General features: G+C 48.2%; 1 protein-coding gene across 3 annotated transcripts in view; it reads right to left on the bottom strand.

The window, feature by feature from the left end:
* The window catches only part of LOC149856507 (rho GTPase-activating protein 39-like), a 154,905-nt gene that overhangs the window by 114,945 nt on the left and 17,080 nt on the right, over positions 1 to 22,880 (bottom strand). For all 3 annotated transcript variants that reach the window (XR_016444405.1, XM_090064352.1, XM_090064353.1), the window contains exon 2: positions 4,577 to 4,972. Coding sequence is in view for 2 of the 3 variants with exons in the window: in XM_090064352.1 (XP_089920478.1) it covers positions 4,577 to 4,972 (396 nt within the window). In the remaining variant the exon portion in view is untranslated. The remainder of the gene's footprint in view (positions 1 to 4,576; positions 4,973 to 22,880) is intronic.

Below are 22,880 nucleotides of genomic sequence, written 5' to 3'. Positions count from 1 at the left end.
TAATGGAGAAGGCTGACAATATTATTATGGATGTAGGCCAAGTTGTCCTGAAAGAGTGCAGATCTCAGGGACCAGGCTGAAAGGCTTGGACTCTTTTTCGTTCGCTTTGTGCACCCTATAAGTAACTTCCAGCCTGAGCAATTCTAAGCCCTGCTAACACATAGGAATACAGCTGGTTATAACACTTCTGCTGGAATGGTTTTCCAAGCAAAAAAAGTCCATTTCACAATAAACAAAATTTTCTGGGGAAGGTTCTGATTTTCCATTGAAAAAACTAAGAAGATGGCTCCCTAGCTGCCTATCTGAAAAGCTCTTGTCAAGTGAAATGGATAGAAGGTCAAAAAAATTCCATTTGGGTTCTTCCAAATGGAGAATGAGATTACTTCAAAATTTCTATCCCAAAAAATGTTTTGTTTTCCCACTAGCTCGTCTCAGGGATTATGTCAATAGTCCTTTTCTCCAAAAGGAGACACAGTCCCAACCTTCCCAATTAGATACCATTTCATGCCTGCAGCTAAGGGACATGTCTTTCTTATCACTGTCCCAAAGGCCTCTAGGAGACCATCAAATAGGAAAGCAGTTTCTTATGTCACCAATATGCAATGAGATGAGGGGGAAAGTGCAGATAGAGCCACACACAATACAGCAGCAGCAGCAAGTAGGAAAAGAAGAGGGGAAAGCAGCAGCCCATTCTTCCTTCACTAACAACTATTTGGAGAGTAAACAACAGTATGTAAGACTGACCTCCTGGCTTTCTTCCCCATGTTTTGGTCAATTCTATCACTGGGGCTCTACCTCCCCTACTTGCAGCGGGGAAGCCCCATGCTGGACTCTGCAGGGAAGCAGGGGGCGGGGCTCCCTCCACTCCTAGCAGAGTGGGGGGACCTGGGCAGCATGGAGCCAGTGTGGTGCGTCCCCTGATGCAAGTGTTGGGGCTGCTGGCACATGGGACCGAGCCCTGGCGAAAAGGCAGGCTCTGCTCCCTCCCCCTGCACAGTGCTTGCTGTGCCTGCACCAGGCATAAGCATCTTGACCTCCCCTCCTGCTGCTGCTGCCAGCAGCTGGGAGTGCACACAATGGGGGGGGTGTTATGGGTTCTTGCACACACCCTCCCACCCACACCCATACCCTGAGCAGCTGAACTTTGCACTCCCGCTGCCCCTCTGGGTGCAGGCTGTGCTCCAGTTTCCCCCAAGCTGCAACTCCACTCCCCACCACTAGCCCTGCTGCTTCCCTACCTGCTGCCCGAGTGAGCAGGTTCTGGCTGCAGCAGGAGCCCTGCCCAGAAGCTGCTGGCTGGGCAGAGCCCTTCTGCCCACAAGGATGGGAGTAAGGACCAATATGGTATGTTGCAGGGGTGTCCTCATGGCTGCCTTGCTTCCACCCTTGTGCACGGAAGGGCTGACCAGGGTGCAATTCGGTGGGGGGTGCTCTGGGCTGGATGAAAGTGACCAGCAAGCCAGATCCAGCCCACAGGCTGTATTTTGCCCATCCCTGACCTAAGCTATGCTGTGGAAACTCCACTGGTAGGAATTACTTGTTTCTACCCTGGTTCCAGTAGGATATAAGGCAGTCCTCGACTTACAACATTTCGAGTTACAACGTTTCACATTTACAATGTTTATAAATTGACACCGTTTCAACTTTATGACGACAGTTTTGACTTTACAATGCTTGATCTGATGCGACACCATGCCAGTGAACAAGTTCACTGTGTCATTCATCTCCCTGGAGAACATCTGTCCAAACTTCCTTGGACATTTTCTTTAAGAAAGCAGACAAGACTCCAGAAAAACCTGCAGACAAGACTCCTGAGAAGACTTCAGCCAAGAACCCTTCAAAAAGTCCAACCTAGAACCTTTCAAAAAGTCGAGCAAAGTCACCTCAAAGAAGTTGTTCCAAATCAACATGATTGATATTTACAATATAAATACATTAATGTAGCTATATTACTCATCTATAATTGATTGAGTACAAAATTCTGGGGTGTTTTTCGTGAAAATAGTGTATCGGGCCTTAGTTCAGGAACCAATCCCCCATTTATAACATGGGTTCTTATGAGAAAATTGGTTCCACGTTACAATGTTTCAACTTAAGACGCGGTTTTCAGGTTTTGTGTCGTAAGTCCAAAGACTGCCTGTATTATATTTTTTGACCCAAGAAATGTGGCTATAGGAACGACTTAGTTGTTGGCAACTGCTTCAAGTGGCAGGTCAAAATAACCCAGCTCAGGTTCAAGGTGGGCTGGTGCTTCTAACCTGGCTGCCACTGTTACAATTTCTCCATACCATCCACCTGCAGCACACACAAAGGCCCCAGCTGCAGAAACACTGACAAAGCCCCCCAGCTCTTTGGGCTGGATCCTGCCTGTAAGCCATAGTTTGACCCCTATACTATGCCACAAGCTGTTTGCTGGCACATTTCCACCCCTTCTACCTCCCTTCCTGGGAAATGAACTGCAAGACTATCAGAATATACACTCATTACAGAGAACTCACTTGCCAGGAGGATTTACTCAGTTATATTGCACAGAGAGGTAATTAGTCATGTTAGGCTTAAGTCAAGCAGAAGGTAGAACAGAGAAGACTTATAGACGAATGTTCCCTGCAAATACTGCTAGACAGTACAACCCTTCAGATGCAAAGAGAATCCTGCCCCAAAGAGCAAACAGTTCCAAAATGGCTCACAATGCCTCTGTCCAGACATGGCAAAAGCGTAAGGATGGTCTTCTGATAATAGGCACTGGACTGGGAGTCAGGATGCCTGTATCAAGTCTATTCCCCTCTGCCTCAGTTTTTCATCCTGTAAACAATTTTGGGGCATTTACACTCCATTTATCACCATGGCACCTGAGCACTCTGCACAGCAACAATGCAGGTTAAGATGAGGTTTTCTTGAATCATGTTCTGAACTTCTCTTATAGGGGCTATGAGGCTTATTGTATTTACATATGCAAAATGTTTGAGCTCATCAAGTAAAAAACAGTTTGACTAGCAAGGACCAGAGGATTAGTTTTGCTGTGCTTTCCCTGCTCTCTATGAAAGCAGGACAACAGCTGGCAAATTGTCAACAAGAAATACTCTTGTCAAAATTATTTCGCTGAATTAAAATAGTGCCTTTTAGTCAAACAAACTCACATCCAGTTATTGTTCCTTTGTTTAACTGCTGTGCACAAGTGACTGTGGCTGTGATCCCTGTCACCCACTATCTTGCACACTGTCCCTGCTCCATCTGTAGTTAGACAGATTTCAGAGCAGCCCAGCTAGAGAATAGAAGAGGGCTAGGGCCTACAGTAACAGGATGACAAGAAAGGAAGACTTGGCTCAAGGAGGAGAGACTCTGCACCTTAGCAAACAATCTCTATCTGCACCCTGCCCATTGAGGGCTACAGCCTAAAACACTGGTTGACAGCTCAGCTATTCCCGGTAGCCTCAGTTCCATATAACCCACCTATCCACTTTGAGCGGCAAGTTTTCCAGGCAGCAAGGAGAAGTTTTGCCAGTTTTGCCCTTTGGCCAAATCACAGGGTTTTATACTGACAACAGCACTGCACACAGTTTTGGTTTTGGTTTATACCATACCTCACATAATGAAGGTCCCATCCACAACTACATCTCTTACGTAAGGTGACTAATAACTAGCTTCACTAGCAGACAGAAAAAACAGGAAGGTGCAGATTATTAGCCTTCAGGGGACTGGACTGAGCTTTTTTTACATTCAAACCTGTGGTACCTTAGCAGCCTCTACCCCCAGCCCAAAGGCCACATTCAGCCTGCAGGGCTCCTCACAGGTCCCAATACCTGGCAGCAGTGGCAATTAACACTGCCACTGCTCCCCTGATGCCAAAATTTCCAAGCCTTGTATGGCTGGATCGGGCCCCATCCAGGCCCTCTGCATGCAGCTGGATCAGGCCCACAGACTGATCTGGCACCACTGGCCTGTAGCAATAACCCCCAAGAAAGGTATCTTCTCCAACCAGCACAGTTTCTTAGACACTGGGCACATCTACACGTGCAATTAATATGCATGAATAAATTCCAGTGCTCATTGCTCTGCAGTTTTTTGCTCCAGGGTGCACTGTTTGAACATGCGTCCAGAGTTGATTTGTGCGTAGCACACTGAACCCAACTGGAGCCACTCTGGCTGGCAGCAGCCCAGGCCTGCTTTGACTGGGCTCAATGTGCTGTGGAGAAGCTGGCTGAGGCATGAGGGTACCTTCAGTGTGGGGCTAGCTGGCAGGCAGCCCCTGCATTGAAGCACTTTCATGCCCTGGACAGCAGGCTGGGTCTACATGTGCATTGCTGTGCATGAAAAAACTCTGAAGCAGGCTAGTACTTTGACTTACAAGTACTAGCCTGCTCTGGAGTTTATTAGTTTCATGTGCCCTAATAAGGGTGTACATGTAGATGCAGAAATGTTTACTGTGGAGCTAAGTAGGCAGCTCTGCAGTAAACATATCGTGTCAATGTGCCCATTTTGTTCTTAAGCTGAATATTTCATGCAGTGTGGTTAATACCAGTACTACAGAAAAAGTTGTATGTTAATTATACCTTGGAGAAGCCCAGGTCCTTCCTACCTTCCAGAGTCCGGTCTCTTCTCTGTACTGTTATCCTTAACCCTCTCCATTTCTTGCAGCAAGGACATTTGGATGGCGGTGTTTCTGCCATCACTATTCAAGGTGACTCTATGCTGATGTTCTCTGGAGTCAGACTGAGAATTCTGTTTCATGGCTTGGAGCTGAGCCAGTGGCACAATGTCACAGTCTTGGGGCCGGTGCCACACTGTCTGCTGGGTGATGGCATTGTAGTAGTAGAAGCGGTTGCTGTTTTGGTCAAAGAGTTCCCACCACTGTTTCTGATCTGACTGACGAACTTTCAGATTAGGAGGGGGCTCCCAGCCACACTCTCCTGTTGTCAAGTTGACGTACATTCGTTCACGAGATCGAGGCTCAATGATCTCCACCCAATCTGAGCTGCAACAGCCAAAAAAAGGGCAGTCAGTATTGTGAGATCGTGCTAAGGGTGCAAGATAACCCAAGGACCTAAACTGTCAGGTAGGCCGCTATCTACCTTTTTTCAGTGCCAAGACCCTGACAGGAACAAACATCAGTGTTCTGGATCAAAATGTCACTCATTTGTTTTTTTAGTAATTTAGTAAGCAATATTTAGGATGAGCTAAAAACAAGTTGTACATAACTAAACTGGCATTTTTCTATATAGACAATGTGTGCATAATTGCCAAGCAACGCGATAACATTCTCAGTGGCCACATGCAGTTCCCGTAGTCCGCCACTGAACTTAGTCAGCAGGCAGTCATTAACAATATGCGACATAGTATGTTTTGCTAGTTTTGCCATGGCTATACTTTTTGTATAGAGGAAACCAAAAAACTGATTCTTTAAGGTTTTCTTTTCTACTTAGCATTCAACTGAAAATGCAGGAAGAACAGCCCTGCTTGAAGCAGAACTAGGCAGGGTCTAGCGAGGAAGCTGTTATATGTTTAGAAAACACCTTCTTTCATTTATGTTAAATTAAGAGTATGTTAAAATATTCCCCACCTGCTCCCCAATATTCAGTTTTTATTTGAATGCAGTGTTAACTAGATTCACACATACAGGTTTCCCTTGCTTTATGTGGGTTCTGTATGTGTGAATTCGCTTTTATGCAATGATCCTTCTTATACCAAAAATTAGTTACGTGCAAGGTAAATTCACTTTTATGCTATTAGGCTGGTGGAAGCCCACAATCAGCTGATTTGTGCGGTGCATTACGGGAGCGACATACACCAAAATAGAGACTCCTGTGTGGATTTGTGCTCCTCGCTAGCCGTCTGCAACACGTGTTTCTGTAGTTATCATCCCCATTATGATAGTGCCCTGTGCTTGTGCGTACTGTCTGCTGTTGGTGAGTACCAAAATCGTCTTGTAAAAGTGGTAGAAATGGATCTGGGGGAAAGTACAGCTGAGGTCTTGGAACATACCCCTATTTGTTATATTGTAAGGTGGGTTCCCTTTACGCAAATTCGAGTTATGTGCCGTTTTCCAGGAATACATGTACAGCATAAAGCAAGGGAAACCTGCACTTGTGTTCCAGTCCAGAACAGAAAGCAAAGTTCACTCTTTCATTGATAGGGCTTTGATTTCCAATAAAACAAAAAAGGGAAAAATGTTAATCACCCCTTTCAAACCTCCTCTAAGCTATAAAAAGCAACAAAAAAGGCACAGACATTTTTATTTTGAATGTAAAGGAACCTACCTTGATTTTCATCGTGAGATGGATGGAGAAAATGGGAGCTCAACACTTGGAAAAAAAAAGATTCCTCAGGGGTCTAATGTTCAGTTCCTATTCTTGAAAATGTTGGCCTTCATACCCTTGTAGCTTGGCTGAACCAAGGAGACTGCTCCCACCCATGTGCAGTCTACATCTTTTGACCAACGTCAATGTCTAACCAGCTCCTCCCCTGTCCAAAACTCTACTGCTGTGGGTGTGGAGGCATGTGAGCAAGAGAAAAAGCCTAGATTCCTGGAGACTCAATGGCTGATGAAAAGAGAAATCCACAATGAGCTCCAATTACATCACAGTGAAAAGGGAATAGGTTCTTCTGCTATCTCTCACCCCTCCTTATCCAGAATAGAGCTGAAAGTGCGGTGTGCAATATGTAATTGCTGTTATGTATTTTAGCCACTAGATGTCCCTTCACTGTATAGAATCTTAGAAATCATAGAAAAATAGGTCCAGAAAGGACATCAAGAGGTCACCTAGTCTAACCCATTCCTCAAAGCTTGCTTATTCCTGTCTAAACCATTCCAGACAAGTGTCTAACCTGCTCTTAAAGCTTCCAGGGATGGAGATTTCATCACCTCTCTGGATAACCTATTTCAATGCTTATAGAGAGATCAGTCTCCCTAACATCCAACCTAAATTTCCTATGTTGTAATTTAAGACTATTACTCCTTGTCTTATCCCCACCAGGCACTGAGAAGAGTCTATCAGGGGGTGCACCAGTACTCTCAGGGGATGCACGTGGACCCCCTACATGTTGCCACTGAATGGCAGGACAGTCCCCCAGAAACCTGAGCCCCATGGGGTACTAGACCCTGATAGAAAGTAGGGACCAGGCACTTCTCCAGACACCTGAGCCCCATAAGTGGGGACCAGGCATATCTACAGGTACCTGATCTCACTTCTGTCCCAGGGGTAGTGTGTGTGGGGGGGGGGGGTAGCTATTAAAATAGAAAACGGTCCACATAAAATAGGGTACACAAGGTCGACCCAAAGCACTGTGCATTGTTTATGTAAAGTAGGCCCTGATTATGAGGGCCTGAAGTGCTGCACCGGAGGTGTTCTGAGTAGGGGGCACGAAAGCAGTCTGAAGTGCAGCACATGAGCCAACCCCCATGAGAAACTGACTTAAGGGTGCAACCCCAGAGAGGGGGGCAACCAAGCCCTGTAAGTCTACGGACACCTGAGGTATTAGTTGAGCCACAGGCCATATTTGTAGTGATGTTAAGATGTGCCAGTGTGAGAGCACAATGACTGTATGCTCCAGTGGGGAGTGAGAGTCCCAGTGAGACGCTGGAGCACCAGTCATGGTGTGAGGCACTGTAGTAATTTGGATGTCACCTGTGAGGCATATGACACAATAAGGGAATGTTGGAGTCGTGTTATTGCCCTGAACATTGGGTGTTAAAACATGTAGTCTCCCACATTTAACAGCAGTTTATATTTCAACAAGTTGTGGTGGGTGAGATTTTGGGCAGACTGCCCTCAAACAAGTGAGCAGACCAAGGGTTTCCTGGCCCTGAGTAGCCAGCCTCTTACACACAAGCTGATTGAAGATTGCTTCAAGGTAGACATAAGGAAAAACTTCTTTACAAGCCAAGTGCCAAGGGTTTGAAACAGGCTCCCCAAAGGAGTGGTAGTCATCCACCCTGGTGATCTTAAAAAAAAGTCTTGACACCCATCTTGCTGGGATCATAGTGCTGGGAGAGGGGGCTATGGGTGGCATACAGCCAGACCAAAATTCAACAGAACTCCCACACCTCCCACTGTCCCTTCCCTCCCCCACAACCACTTCCTCTCTAACAGATTTACTGACAGGACACTGCTCTCCAAGCTGCCGCACTGTATTCCTGCCAGCAGCAGTTATCGGCAACATTATCAGTCACATCAGCCAAAAAAAGCCAATTGCCAATAACATTAATTTTTCTTTCATTGGCGCCAATATGACATGGACCAATGTATCGGTGCACCTCTACAAAGAACTAAGAAAGACCACAATAGGGCAGAATGTTTTTGACACTATATATTCCTATTTGAAAAAAATGGATTTCTCTCATTAATTTCATGTAGGCATTTGCACATCTAGCAGAATTAATACTGTGTGGCACCCTTAAATGACCTAGAGTAATGCAGTACCAGTAGCTTAACTGAGGTGGGAGTGTCCAAGAGAGCAGCCTCTAGCACTGACAATGTGTGTGTTGGGGGGGAAATAAAAATAACAGCTGCTGCCACAGCCACACCAGCAACATGGCAGCAGCCAGAAATTGCCACTGCCTCCATGCAGTGCCAGCTGCTTTGTTATACCTCTGCACAGTACCCTGGTTGAAAAACACTACAATTATTTATATTGTATAACTTTACCCCCACAAGGGAGAACAAATATTCTTCCTTGCTACAGAGGGTGGGATGAGAGACAATAAGTTTAAAATGCACCAAAACAGACTTAAATTTAAATCTCAAAGATCATTTCTTGCTGTCAGAACAGTAGGGCAATGGAACAAGTTGCCAATGGATGTTTTGTAATCTTGTTAACAAGCTCAAGGTTTTTGGGCTGAAGTAGGACACTTTGTGCCTGAAAGCTTACCTACCATCTCTCCCAACTTACAGTTGAACCAATAAAAGATTGTGACAAAAAGAACCTCTTGCTTCTTGCATAATTCCTGGACCATCTCAGCTACAACAGTTTCAAGTACAGTGTCACCACTCTGCTCATGCACAGTGTCTGTCTGAACACTTTGTGCTTTTGCTGTAGATCGATGTCTGAAAGGCCACATGCTGCAACGTCTAAAATATATAACGTCTCTAAACACTTTTACAGACCTACAGGAAAAGGGACCTCATGTCCACTTGGCAGCAGTCTCAATTCAGCAACCGCTGTGCAGAAACCAGAGAACAGAAATGCAAATGAAAAATATCAGTGTGGTGTGCAAGCTTCATTGTGTCAGTTCATTAGAGGACAGTGGGCGGATGAGCGCAGTGGAATACCCTAATTTGGGGGTCAGACCCTTTGCCACCATGGGCCACTGCTTGCAACATGGAACAGCCCTGTTTCTCACAGTGGCAAAGAGTGCATAATAAGGGAGAGTACATATGCAGAACCTATCCACATTGATCTGTCCCCTATGCCTCTTCCTTCACAGCTTCCAACATTCAAGTCTAATAAGTCCTAACACTGAGCTTGGTGTTGTCAGAGATCTACCCAAAACAATTCCAAGATCTCTTTCTTAAACAGTAAAGACAAATGTAGAGCCCATCATTATGTAAGTGCCTTTCAGGTTACTTTTTTCCATGAGAATCACCTTACACTTATGAACACTGAACTCCATGTGCCATTTTGTTGCCTGTTAACTCAATTTTAAGAAATTCTTCTGCAATTCCTCATGATCAACTCTATTTTTTTACTACCCTGAAAAACTGGAGTCATCTTCAAAACTGGCCACCTCATAATATATTTACTCTCCTTTCCAAATCCTTTACGAACAACATAAACAGCACAGGCCCAAGCATAGACCCTTAGGGAAATGGTCTGTGCGAAATTTCACCAAGTCTTTCGTTTCAAAGCTGTTTTGATGCGTTTCAAGCTTGAAACAGCGAAATCGAAATGAAACAAAAGGTTTTGAAACAAAAGAAGAGGACTCAAAATGTTTTGAAAGTTTTGAAACGTTTCAAGTTTCAAACCTGGGCTTACTTGGCTTCAGTGCTGGTCCCAGGCGGCAGAGGCAGCCTCTATTTATCCGGAGTGCAGATCCAGAGACTCGCACCCATGGGAGCCCAGCACAGCCCGGCAGCCTTCCCGGTGGTGCAAGCGCTCCAATCTGCACCCCAGATGAGAGAAGGCTGCCTCTTCCACCTGGAACCGGAGCTGGGCACGGGCTGCGCCCAGCACTGGAGAAGACTGCTACTGGGGTAGCAGCAGCCTAAGCTTCATCTCATCCAGGGACCCGCACCCCTGGGAGGAGTCCAGCACAGCTCGGAAGCCCTCCCAGATCTGCGCACCAGTTGAGAGGAGTCCCAGGTGGCAGTAGCAAACTTCTCTGGTGCTGGGTGTGGGCTGCGCCCAGAGCCGATCCCAGGCAGCAGTGGCAGCTTGAGCCTCCTTTCATTCGGCACATAGATCCAGGGGCCTGCACCCCTGGGAGGAGTCCAGTATAGCCCTCCCAGAGGTGCGGGCCCCCAGGTCTGCATGCTGGATGAGAAGAGGCTGCCACTGCTGGCAAGGGCCAGGAGTTGTGTTTTGAAGAGTCTGAGGTGCAGTTTCCCAGAAACCTCTGTACCTATCTCCTCAAAACTTCACGCCCTCAGAAGGGCCTACAATTCCCGCAATTTTCATCCAAATCAGGCAAGAAATGACAAAGTTTTAGGCATTTTCATGATTCCCCATTATAGCCTATGGGCAAGATGTCAAAATGCATCAAAATAGAGAAACAGTTTCAACGAAACAAAGTGGGACAGTGCTTTGAAACAAAATGAAACACTGTCCCTTCAAAATGGTGAAATGGATGTCAAAATGAAACAATGGTGTTTCGCACAGCCCTACTAGGAGAATCCCAATGCTGGCCTCCCTCTATTGTAACAATTGACCATTTATACCTACTCTTTGTTTATTGTCCTTTAGCAAGTTACTGATCCACAATTGTACTTATTGGAATAAAAAAACCCAGCATGATTTCTTTTAAAGCCTTTGGTGTGGAACATCCTCAAAAACTTTCTGAAAACCCAGATACATTATTTCAGCAGTCAGCTACCTTTTTGCCTCCAAGCCATTTTTGACAGAAACCAAGGACAGATCAATATTAAGTTTCTAATTTTTTTAGGGGCCCTGCAGGCCAGATAGAATGCCTAGCAGGGGCTTCTGGCCTAAGACCCTGGGGCTGTTTCCACCTCTCTTCACTGGAGAGGGAGATTCAGATAAGAATGGAGAGGGGAGGCAGGGGAGGACCACCGGCGATCGCCCCAGTCCTCAGGGCTGCGCCAGCTCCTGCTTAGTCCTGCAGTCACAGCCATGCAGCTGGGAACCACATGGTGCTGGAGCAGCCAGCAGCGGGAAGAAATAAGGGAAATAGCAGATACAAGCGGCGGGGAGTGTCAGTGAGCAGGTGAGCAGAAATGCAGTGATAGCTGGTCGAAAGCTCAGGGCCCACACCAGTGTCCCAGGGTCAGCACCAGTGGGGCCCAGAGTGAGGCAGCAGGAGTGCAGGGTCTTGCACCAGCTGTGCTGAAGGGGGTCCAGAGGTCCTATGTTCCTGCCACCCCACTCTGGGCCCGTGATCCTACCCAGCTGAGCTCCCACGTGTCTACTCACTGCCACACCCTGCCCCAGTAGCTGCAATTTCACTGCTATCCTGCCCACTGCTGGCCACTCCAGCACCACGTAGCTCCCAGCTGCATCACCAGATCGTGGGAGCATGGGGCCCACACTAGTACCCCAGGGCAAGGAGCAGGAGGGGAGTGTGTGTGTGTGCGCAGAGAGGGAGGGAGGGAGGGGGGTATTCATAGGGTGAGTCCTACATGCACACCCCACCATACACATGCACCCACACCCCCCTTGCACTGCCATACACGCAGAACTCACCACATCCCGTCATATACCCCAGCCACCCTCCCCCACACACAGCCCCCCACAAATGCCATACCCACTGACACCCCACATATCCATACACACCCACATGCTCCCTCACCCCATACCCACATCCCCCACCCCTATCCCCCACAAAACCCCTACATACACACCCCATATACCCACACACCCACAGCCCCCATAAACCTATAACCACCCCCCCACAATATACAAGAGTAAGACTTCATTTTAAGTTATTGTGCAATCACCTCTATGTACACTACACAAACGCATGTAAATCAGGATGACATTTTTTTTTAAATCAAATTAATGAATGTTCTAGATATTTGATTTTTAAAATATAATTTGGTATTTTTCTGGTTCCAAGATGGCAAAACCCCTTACTGAAAGGAGTACTTCCGAGGGCAAGGGGAGGGACTTCTGGTGGCAAAGACCAAGGGTTAGGGGTTAGGACTTCCAGTCACAAGATAAGGGCCAGGGGGCAGGACACCTGTCAAGGGGCGGGGCTACCCATGCAACTCTCAACAGCTTGCCAAAACTCAGTAAGTGGCCCTCCACCAGAAATAATTGCCCACCCCTGCAGTACAGGTTTTAAATGCAACTGAAATCAATAGGTGTTGCAGATGCTTGGCACTTCTAAAAACTAATAACCCCATAGGAAGTCTGAGCAAGGATCTCTCCTAAAATCCCCATAATTCAGAAGTAGACAATTATTTGGGCCACTTAAGGAGTTTTGGTGAGCTGTTGTGGGCAGGGGTGGGAGGAGAAGGAGACCATGTTGACCAGGCCTGGCGCAGCAGGGAGGGGAGGGGGAAGCAATTGATCCTAACCACCCCATCCACTCTGCACTGACCACATGTGGTGCTAGACAGAGCAAATAGGTGGGGTCTCCACAGAGACTGGCCCAGGATTTGTGAGAGCATGATGCACTCAGCTGGGTGAATGGGATGGGGCTGTGGACAGGCGGGGAGCAATTTCTGGAGTGGGCTGGACGGGCAGGTGGAGCCAGGATCATGAGGTGGTGATAATGCAGAGCCAGGCCCAGGACTGAGCTAAAATCTTCTCCCCACATATCCCTGCACTGCCCCGCACTGTCATCACTCTGCAATCCTAGCCACAGTCCCTGTCATAGCCCCAGACGCCTCTGCTCACCTGCAGCGCTATACCATCTGCCTGGCCAAGCACGCCCAGCCCACAGAACTCCAGGGGCAGCCTCCATGCAACCCCACTTGCCCGCTCTGTGGGGCACCCCCAGAAGTGGGTACGGGGCAGACGGGCTGGGGTGCCTGGGCAGCAGGGCTAGGTCCAACAGTGGTGGCGGAGACACTGGCAGTGGTAGCCCAGCAGAGTGAGCTGCTGCCGCAGAGGCTACCAGGAAGCCAAGTCTGGCTGCCACCCCACCCCCACCCCCACCCCACTACACACCCGGCCACCATATACCCAGCCACACACATCATGCCCTGAACTGGGCAGGGCCAAGGGACCCAACGTGGGCTGAAAAGAATCCTTTGGTGGGCTAGATCCAGCCCATGGGCTGTATTTTGCCCACCCCTGTCATAGCCCAATCTGTAAAAGACTGACAACAGATTTGATTCAAACAGTGATGAAATGCCCTTAAAGCAGGCTTTGAATTAAACAATTATAATCTGTCAATTATTGCATAATGACAAATGTTTCATGGCTTATTCCATATCCTCATTCTGGGACCTAAGCCTCATTTATTCTACTTACATTATAATGTATGTCTATTGTGTTCAACAATCCATTACTACATACTAGGGGTGCACTGATAAAGACTTTCTTGGCCAACACCAATAGCCAATTATTCACCAGGCATATCGGCAAATCCTGATCAGACAGCTGATGTACAGGAATGCAGCTGGCCAGCATTGAGAGCAGTACCCTGCAGCTAAGTCGGGGGGGGGAAAAATAGATTATGCATGGCAGGATGCCCAGTTTTTGGGACTGGGAATAAAATTCCTCAGACTGAAGTCACACAACTACTGGTGTGTGGGAAACTTGGCACCAGGGCCAGGCTGCACCCTAGACCCAGAGACTGTCACCCACCCAACTGATCTGTGAGATCAGACATAAGGCAGCCCCAAGTCCCATGTCCATGACTTAAGGCTGTCCCTTATCCGATCCCAATGATCTGGTGCTTGAATCAGGTGACTGACCTGGGACCCAAGGATGCCCCTCCTAGATCCTGGGAATCAGGCAGTGGGTGGCTGTGTCCTCCAGGGGCTACCCCCTGCCTGATCCCAACAATCAGTTGAGCCCCAGGATTGAGCAGGACGCAGCCCCAGGTCTGGGACACAATATATGTTCAAATTGAGGTGGAAAACAAACCAGTCACAAAGATGTCCCACATTAAAAGTGGACATGCATTAATTGTAGAAAACCTCTGAGGACAGTCTGCCATTTTATCACACCTTAAATTGTGTGCACATGTATTATGTTAAATTTATTGTGGGATTAATTGCTGGGAAGAGCAGTCAGCCAGGTCTGAACGCTCACGCAGGTTCTTGGCCAGAGTGCAGGACCTCCATCTAACCCAGGAGGTGCACAGCCCCACCAGGGGGGGATGCCTTGTTGGACCTAGTGCTGGCCACGGGTGACAACCTGGTGAGGGGGCTGCGAGTGCTCGACCACCTGGGCGACAGCGATCATCACCTGCTGGAATTCACCATCCAGCGCAAGGTGGCAAAGGCATGCAGTAAGGCAGCGGCCCTAGATTTTAGGAGGGCAGACTTCAACGAGCTAAGGAGGATAGTTGGAGAAGCGCTGAGGTCACGGAGGGGTGGGGAGCCAGGTGTCCAAGGAGAGTGGTCTCTCCTTAAGGAGACGATCCTCCAAGCCCAAAGGAAGGTAATCCCAACGAGGATCAAAGGGAGCAGGAGAGCACACAAGCCTCTATGGCTCACCAAAAGAATCTGGGAAGGTCTCCTTGCTAAAAAGGAGGCTTATACCCAGTGGAAAGAAGGGGTCATCACCAGGGAGGACTATTCTGTAGTTGCTCGGGGATGTAGGGGGGTAGTTAGGAAGGCCAAGGCAGAGATGGAACTGGGACTGGCTTCCCAGATTAAGGACAATAAGAAGTCTTTTTTTAAATACGTAGGCGGTAAAAAGAAGGCCCCGGGTAATGTGGAGCCCTTGCAGGATGACATGGGTAACGTGGTCGTCACACCAGATGGCAAAGCTAACATGTTTAACGATTTCTTTGCCTCCGTCTTCCTAAATAGGGACCAAAACAGCCACCTCCCTGCTGGGCCCCCCTCAGGCCCTGGGGAAGGCACACCTGGGCCACGGGTTAGCGAGGATTTAGTTAGGGAGCTTCTGGAGGGGTTGGATGTATTCAAGTCAGCCGGCCCGGATGATCTCCACCCTAGAGTTCTAAAGGAACTGGCCGAGGTCATTGCAAGTCCCCTGGCACAACTTTACGAGCACTCGTGGTGCTCTGGTGAGGTACTGGAGGACTGGAAGAGGGCCAACGTGGTCCCCATCTTCAAAAAAGGCAGGAAGGAAGACCCGGGAAACTATAGGCCGGTTAGTCTCACCTCGATCCTAGGCAAGCTGTTCGAAAAAATTATGCTGGCACACATCCAGAAGGGGCCAGCAGGAGACTGCATGCTTAGGGGCAACCAACATGGGTTCATCAGTGGCAGGTCCTGTCAGACCAACCTGGTGGCCTTTTACGATCAGATCACCAGATCATTAGATGCAGGGGTAGTAGTGGATATAGTCTTCCTAGACTTCCGGAAGGCTTTTGACACTGTCTCTCACCCTGTTCTCATTAAGAAACTGGAGGGCTGTGGTATAGACACCCACACAGTCAAATGGGTCACCAACTGGCTGGAGGGCCGCACCCAGAGGGTGGTAGTAGATGGGTCCTTCTCAACCTGGAAGGACGTGGGCAGTGGGGTTCTGCAGGGCTCGGTCCTCGGGCCCACACTGTTCAACATCTTCATCAGCGATTTGGACAAGGGGGTAAAAAGCACCCTGTTCAAATTTGCTGATGACACTAAGATGTGGGGGGAAGTGGGAACAGTGGAAGGATGCAACAGGCTACAATCTGACCTAGACAGGTTACAAGGGTGGGCGGACGAGAATAGGATGGGTTTCAACACAGACAAGTGCAAGGTGATGCACCTGGGGAGGAACAACCAGCACCATACCTACAGGTTGGGGAACTCCCCTCTTGTCAGCATGGAGGCGGAAAGGGATCTGGGAGTGATCATTGACACCAAGATGAACATGGGTCGGCAGTGTGGAGAGACAGTAAGGAAGGCCAACTGCACCTTGGCATGCATCCACAGATGCATCTCGAGCAGGTCCAAGGAGGTGATCCTTCCCCTCTATGCAGCATTGGTCAGGCCGCAGCTGGAGTACTGCATCCAGTTCTGGGCGCCGCACTTCAAGAGGGATGTCAATGGCATCGAGAGGGTCCAGAGGAGGGCCACTCGTATGATCATGGGACAATAGGGCAGGCCCTATGAGGACAGGCTGCGGGACCTGAACCTGTTCAGCCTCCAAAAGAGAAGGCTGAGGGGGATCTTGTGGCCTGTTATAAACTAGTCAGGGGGGATCAGCAGGCATTGGGGAAGTCACTGTTTCCCCGAGCACTGCCAGGAGTGACCAGGAATAATGGTCACAAGCTGGCAGAGGGTAGGTTTAGGTTAGATATCAGAAGGCGCTACTTCACAGTCAGGGCGGCTAGGGTCTGGAACTAGCTTCCAAGAGAAGTTGTGCAGGCTCCTACCCTGGGGGTGTTTAAGAGGAGGTTAGATGAACATCTAGCTGGGGTCATTTGACCCCAGTACTCTTTCCTGCCATGGCAGGGGGTTGGACTAGATGATCTGCTCAGGTCCCTTCCAACCCTACAAACTATGAAACTATGAAACTATAATGTATTAATTATTAATTGTGCAATAAATATAATTTCTGTCATGAGGCATTGTAAATGTTTCAAATATCAACTAAAAAAAGAAATGCTAAAACAAGTGACAAAAAAAATCCAAGAAAGTAATTTACAAGGGGGAAACTATTATGAATTTTCCAGGCTTGAGTGCAGAAACACTTAAAAGGAATCAGAACTCGTGGCAAAGTTGATATTTTTTATTAGGCCAACAATATGGCTACCACCTGAATCCCTGAAACACTTAAAAAGAAGATACAGTAGAATCTTCCCAGAGAGCAACTGACTAAGTCGGGCTTCAAAGTTCTGATTTGGTACCCTGAATGTTTCAATGATAAAAAAAAAAAAAAAGATACCTAGAGGTATTCAGAATTTTCAACTCCCGTCAAGAGTCCAATTCATGAAGGAAAATGACGATGAAATGGATGTGGCTGCTAAAATTAAATTCAAAATCATGAGTGTAGAGTAACTTAGTCACTGATTGTCACTGTAACTTATGTAGGAAACATCCTGCATGTTAAAAATTAACCAGGCCTAATTCAGAAACATAAGCAGAATAATGCATGGGGCCAGCTGAGCACTGGGATCCTAATCAGCTGGGAAGTGAAAGCCATGGTTCTTAACTTGGCACTGCTTTTGTCTCTCAAAAATGGTGCCAAGTTTAAAACTGGCTTTTGCACTTGCTTCCCTGTGAGCCGAAAGCAGGGCCCCTCCACCAATGGGGTGGGAGGGGGGGCAGGACTAGGCCAGGAGCACCACACCTGGGGGGGGGGCAGGGGGAGGGTCAGGCCAGGAATGCCACACCATGCCTTTGCAGGCAGGCAGGTGAGAACACTGTGGGGAGTCTTAGGGGGCTACAGCCCCCCAGAATTCACCCTAGTGCCCCCCCTCCCCTGCTTCCAGCACCACCACCCCTTGGCAGAGCGGTGCTCCCAGCCCAGCCCCATGCATCTGTATGGCCGCACGGGACACAGCCAGGCAGCAGCTCCCTACAGGTAACTCTAATAGGGGTGGGGGCGGGGAGCTAGACAGAGCCCCCGATGGCTGGGAGGTGGGGGGACTGCCTCAGAGTAATTAAGTGGAGGAGGGGGAAGGTCCTGTAAGGGGAAAGCATGCGTCTGGGTACATGTGTCTGTGTCTCTCTTTGTCTCTATATGTCTGCCTGTGTGCACATGTGCATCTGCCTCTGTGCGTATGCACATTAGCCTGTGTGCGCATGTGTGTCTGTGCATTCATGTGCCTAGTGAGAATAGGGTACACACCAGTATGTGTGCATGCCCATGTGTCCATGTGTGCGCACACATGTGTCCGTGTCCATGTGCAGAGATTGAGATTAGAGTGCATGCCCATCTGTGTGCATGTGCACGTGTGCAGTGAGAATAGAGCGCATGCCTGCAATATGCATGCCCATCTGTTTGCACGCACCCATCTGCATGTGTGTGTGTGTGAGTGTATGCATGCATGTATGTTCAGCTGTGGCAGGGGAAGGGAGGTAGGGAGCAGGTAGAAGAGGCGGGCATATGCCCCTCCAGCTTGGCAGGGTCCACCCAGCCTCCCCTGCCAGCACTAGGAGGGGAAGGGGCCCCTACCCCCCTGCAGCCCAGCTCCAATGGAGGGAGGGGGCCTCTAATTTTGTGTTTGCCCAGGACCCCAATAGACCTAAATCTGCCCCTGTTCAGAAAGCTTCAGAGTGGGGTAGGGCTGGGAAGTGAAGGTAACTTCATTTTTACATGGTCATATAAGTCAGCAAACTTAACTGGAGACACAAGGACTGCCCTAACTCCATGTTGAACTGTACTTACACCAAACATCCTGGGGATTATATGAAGTTTACTTAGCCAAAACAAGTACTCCCTCCAGTCAGCTGAAGAGAAACAGCTTCACAAGCTGAGGCAAAAAAAAGAATAATTTAATCCATCCACATCCAAATCACATTTAACGGCAGAATCCCAACACAGGGATTTCTCAGTTTTTTTTAACTGCAGCCATTATCATTTTCTTAGTGCTGTTGTTCTTAGAAGGATTCTCTTGATTTAACTGCAACTAAAATAGCAACCACCCAAGAAATGTCCATCCCCACTCTCATACTGTAGAAGCCTTTATTCATATCTCAAACCAACTCTGGTTAGGATGGTTACAGAAATATAGAAACTGCACGGCATAGGAAAAACCACATACATCTTTCCCTCCCCTAGCTCCTCTTACTTCAGAACAACAAGCCAAAGGATCCCAGTCAGGCTGCTAACCTTCTGAGGCCCCATCTGACAGTGAAATCTCCAGCAAGTTCTTGAGATAAAAGCATTGTGCATCCTACCCCCAAATCTGAAGTGTTCTTTTAAATATATGAAATTACAAAACAGCAATTAACAATTAATACTGCACTGCTGAGCAAAAAGCATCCCTTTAAACATTCATCCAGTGCAGTTTCTTCTCTGAGGCAGTGTCCCCAGATGGGTTCCATGTGCAAAAAGCAATGTATAAATATATCAGCTCTGCTAGTTCTACTGTCTAGTAAAACAGCATCCTCATGTGCGGAATGGAAAGAAGATTGCCTAGGACTTGTGCCTGTGCTAGAGATTTGCAAGAGGACACTGGGTAAGCATCAGTCAGGGATGATTTAGGAACAGCATTCATGCAAGGGGGTGGCCAATATGACCCTCACAGTCCCTTCTAACCCTAAAATTCTATGATTCTTCTCAAAGGCATCATCTAGTAAGAAAGCCATGAAGGGAAGACAAAAAAGCACACCTTGGAAAGAAAACTAGAGTGGAAGAGGCCCTGTAATTTTTCCTTTGTTTCCTTGCATCCAAGGTATTCAATTCTAACAGCTACACAACTACAAAATGCACTTATCTACATACAGAAGTACATCCATTTAACTGAAAGTGTAATTTTAAACCAGGGGTGGGCAAAATGTGGCCCACTAAAAAAATTTAGAAAAGTAATATATATCTGCCCCTGGCTACCTGTCATGCAGCCCTCAATGGCTTGTCAAAACTCAGTAAGCAGCCCTTGGTCTAAAATAATTGCCTGCCCCTGTTTTAAACCAATGTAGGTTTGGAAGTGTGCAGAGATTTACCCTACTGTAACTAATTGAATCTCAGTGTAAACCAAAATAAAAGCCACTCAGACTAAAAATCAGTGTGTCTACATGAGCCTTCAGACATTTTCAGAACCAAAACACATTTGTATTTCAAAGCCACGGTGAAATTCAAATGAGTGGAATCAATCAACAGTTTTGGGACAGGCTACTAATTTGTAGTAGGTTTCAATTTTCTCTACTCTAAAAATCAACTAAAAACATGTAGTGAATTATTCTGCAACCAGGAGATAAATTAAGATTTTGATAAGGATCTGACCCAGAGATGTTGCGGGGGGGAATTACACTCACAAAAAGGTAAAATTAAGTTATGGAACTATGAATGTTCATTTTTAATAGCATCATTATAATCAGCAAGTGAATCCTATTTCAGCCATTTGTGCTCAATGCCCCATTAATCAGGCCAATCCAACCACTCTCAGAAGATCTAGATCAGGCCACTCCCAACTACTATTCTCTCAGTAGCCAGGCACATTCAATGCCCATCCTCACTTAATTGCATTATTAACCACACACAGTTATCTTTAGTTGCTACGTCACCATAGCAATGAGCTATAATGAGAAATTGTGTCGTTACAGCAACAGAGCTGTCCCATCACAGTTTGTGACCACTGATGCTAGGTCACCACAGTGCGTTGCTATAGCAACAGCATCATGTATACTCACCCACTATCTCTTGCAAGACAGGAACTAAGGGGGTCACAATGAAACTAGGAGCTAGTAAGTTTAAAGCTAACAAAAGTAAGTTCTTTTTCTACACAGTGTGTAATTAAGATATGGATCTCATTGCCACCAGATGTTGTGGAAGCTGACAATTTAGCTAGGTTCAGAAAGAGTTTGGATAAATTCCTGGAGAAAGGGGGCATTAATTCCTCTGAATTAGAACTTCTTGGACCAGGGGTCAACAACCCCCTGCATGTGTGCCAAAGCATAACACATAAAACCATTTTGCTTGGCATGCCACAGATGGCCTGGGCTCTGAGCAGGCCCCTGCCACTGGCCATGGAGCCTGGGCTGCTCACAGCAAACAGCTGCACCAGGGTCCATCCACAGAGCCCCAGTCTGGCTTGTTGCTGGAAGTAGATGTATGCGCACTGCAGGGCGAACTGCAGGGAAGGGGCCAGGGGTGCACTGCCACAACAAGGATCAGGTCCCTCGTGGCTTCCCCGCCATCTGCCTCTGTCACACCAACACCTTACAAGTCGAGGCTGAGGGGATAATGGCACTGTGCCCAAAAACACTGCCGACCTCTGTCCTAGACCTTAAATGTTGGAGGCTATGAATGAGAAAGGGACAGTGGAGGGAAAAAAACCCTGGTCATACCCAGTTCGACACAGGTCTATTTGCCACATCCAGAGTTCGTGGGCAAAAGGCCCACCAAGTGAAACTATAAGCTCAGCACAGAAAGAGAGGCTACTAGGGAAGTGGCAACTAATTCCTTGGGACAAATGATAACAAAACAGGGAAGGGAGTGGAGGTCAAATGTTTAAAACAAATGCACCATGGGAGGCACACTGAGCAGAACACACTGGACAGCGCCTGCCGGTCTTCAAAAGAGTCCAAGAAGCCATGGGACATTGCCCAGTGAAACTCTGCCCAGAGAAGGGATCAGAGCAGGGACAGGAAAGCAGCCTTGCAGTCCCCAGGGGTCCTCTTGGCCACAGCCTCCTTTCTGGTGAGCTATATTGCTAGCTTAGCCAAGGCCAGAAGGAAGTGGACTAAAAGGTCCCAAGACCTGGTGAGGCTGCAGATGGGGAGGTCATAAACAAACAGGTGAAGGGAACAGTGCAGCCAGGACCTCAGCAAGAGGTTCTGAAGTAAGCAGTGAAGGGGCTGCAGCCTGATACACTCCAGACAGGCATGCAGCAGGGTCACCCTCTGCTCACAGAAGGGGCAGGTGTCAGAGGCATCCATGAAACACACCAGATATACATTTATAGTGACAGCTCCACAAAGGAGCCACACTCTGAGGTCTCTGGTGGCTCGCAGAATCAAGGTAGAATACAGACTTGTCCACCGGGGACCCTCGTCCTTGCCAAGTGAGTTCTGCCACTTGGTGTCCAGACAGGACACAGGGATGGGATTGTGGAGGGTACAGACCACGAGTATACACAGCTGGCAGCAGAGGGCGGTTCAGAAGAGGACTGGCTTGGTATTCCCCAGACTGCTAACACAGTAAGGTGGGGAGTGCCATGGGGCCTGCCAAAGTAGGGACTGGTAACAGGGAACCCTAGCCCTGTTACCAGAAGGCAGGTCAGCCCCTTTAAGACCAGAACTTTCCAGGCGCAGCATGCTAGTAAGGCGGAGGTTAAAAGCTGAGCCTGGCCAGCTAGTCAGGTGACTGGAAGGGGGCAGGCCAGGACTGTAAAAACCCTGGGCTGGGTGGCAATAGGGGCCAGCAGCCAAAAGGGAAGTTCGAGTGTGTATAAGAGCTCTATGGAGAGGCTTGGTGAGCAGTCTAACTGCTGCAGGAGGGGAACAACTGAGGGATCTCGGAGAATCGGCAGCAGCCCCAAGAGAAGGACCGCAGCAGATGGTGAGGAACCTCAGAGAAAATGTAAGGTGGCATGCTGCTGGATCCCCCCAGGTAGAGCAGCAAGCTTGTGCACCATCAGATGCCCTGGAGCACAGGTGAGAGCAAGCCCACTTGCCACCCATCAGGCCAGAGCTCTTGACCCAGCTGACCCAGGCAGAGAAAGCCAGTGAGTAGATGAACTGGCAGGCCTCTACCTGTATCAGGTCGCCAGTCCTGAATGGTGAGGAGCACATCATCAGCATAGCTGACCGTAAGGCTGGTCCTTTCAGTATATCAGAGCACCAGTTCCACTATCCACTTGCACAAGGGGCACAGGAAGGCCTCGAGAGCAATAGCATAGAGGTGGCCTGACAGCAGGCAGCCTTGATTGCACTCCCCACCTGAACAAGATGGGCTCCGTCAGTGTACAGTTGAGCTTGACTATGCACTCTGTGGAGATGTACAGCACACAGGGAAACTGCACAAAGTGG

Source organism: Crocodylus siamensis, chromosome 10, assembly GCF_052110815.1.
Source record: "Crocodylus siamensis isolate JL-2025a chromosome 10, ASM5211081v1, whole genome shotgun sequence".
In the NCBI taxonomy this organism is placed as follows: Eukaryota; Metazoa; Chordata; order Crocodylia; family Crocodylidae; genus Crocodylus; species Crocodylus siamensis.
Note: the sequence above shows the minus strand (reverse complement) of the source record. Positions and strands in the feature narration are given on the sequence as shown.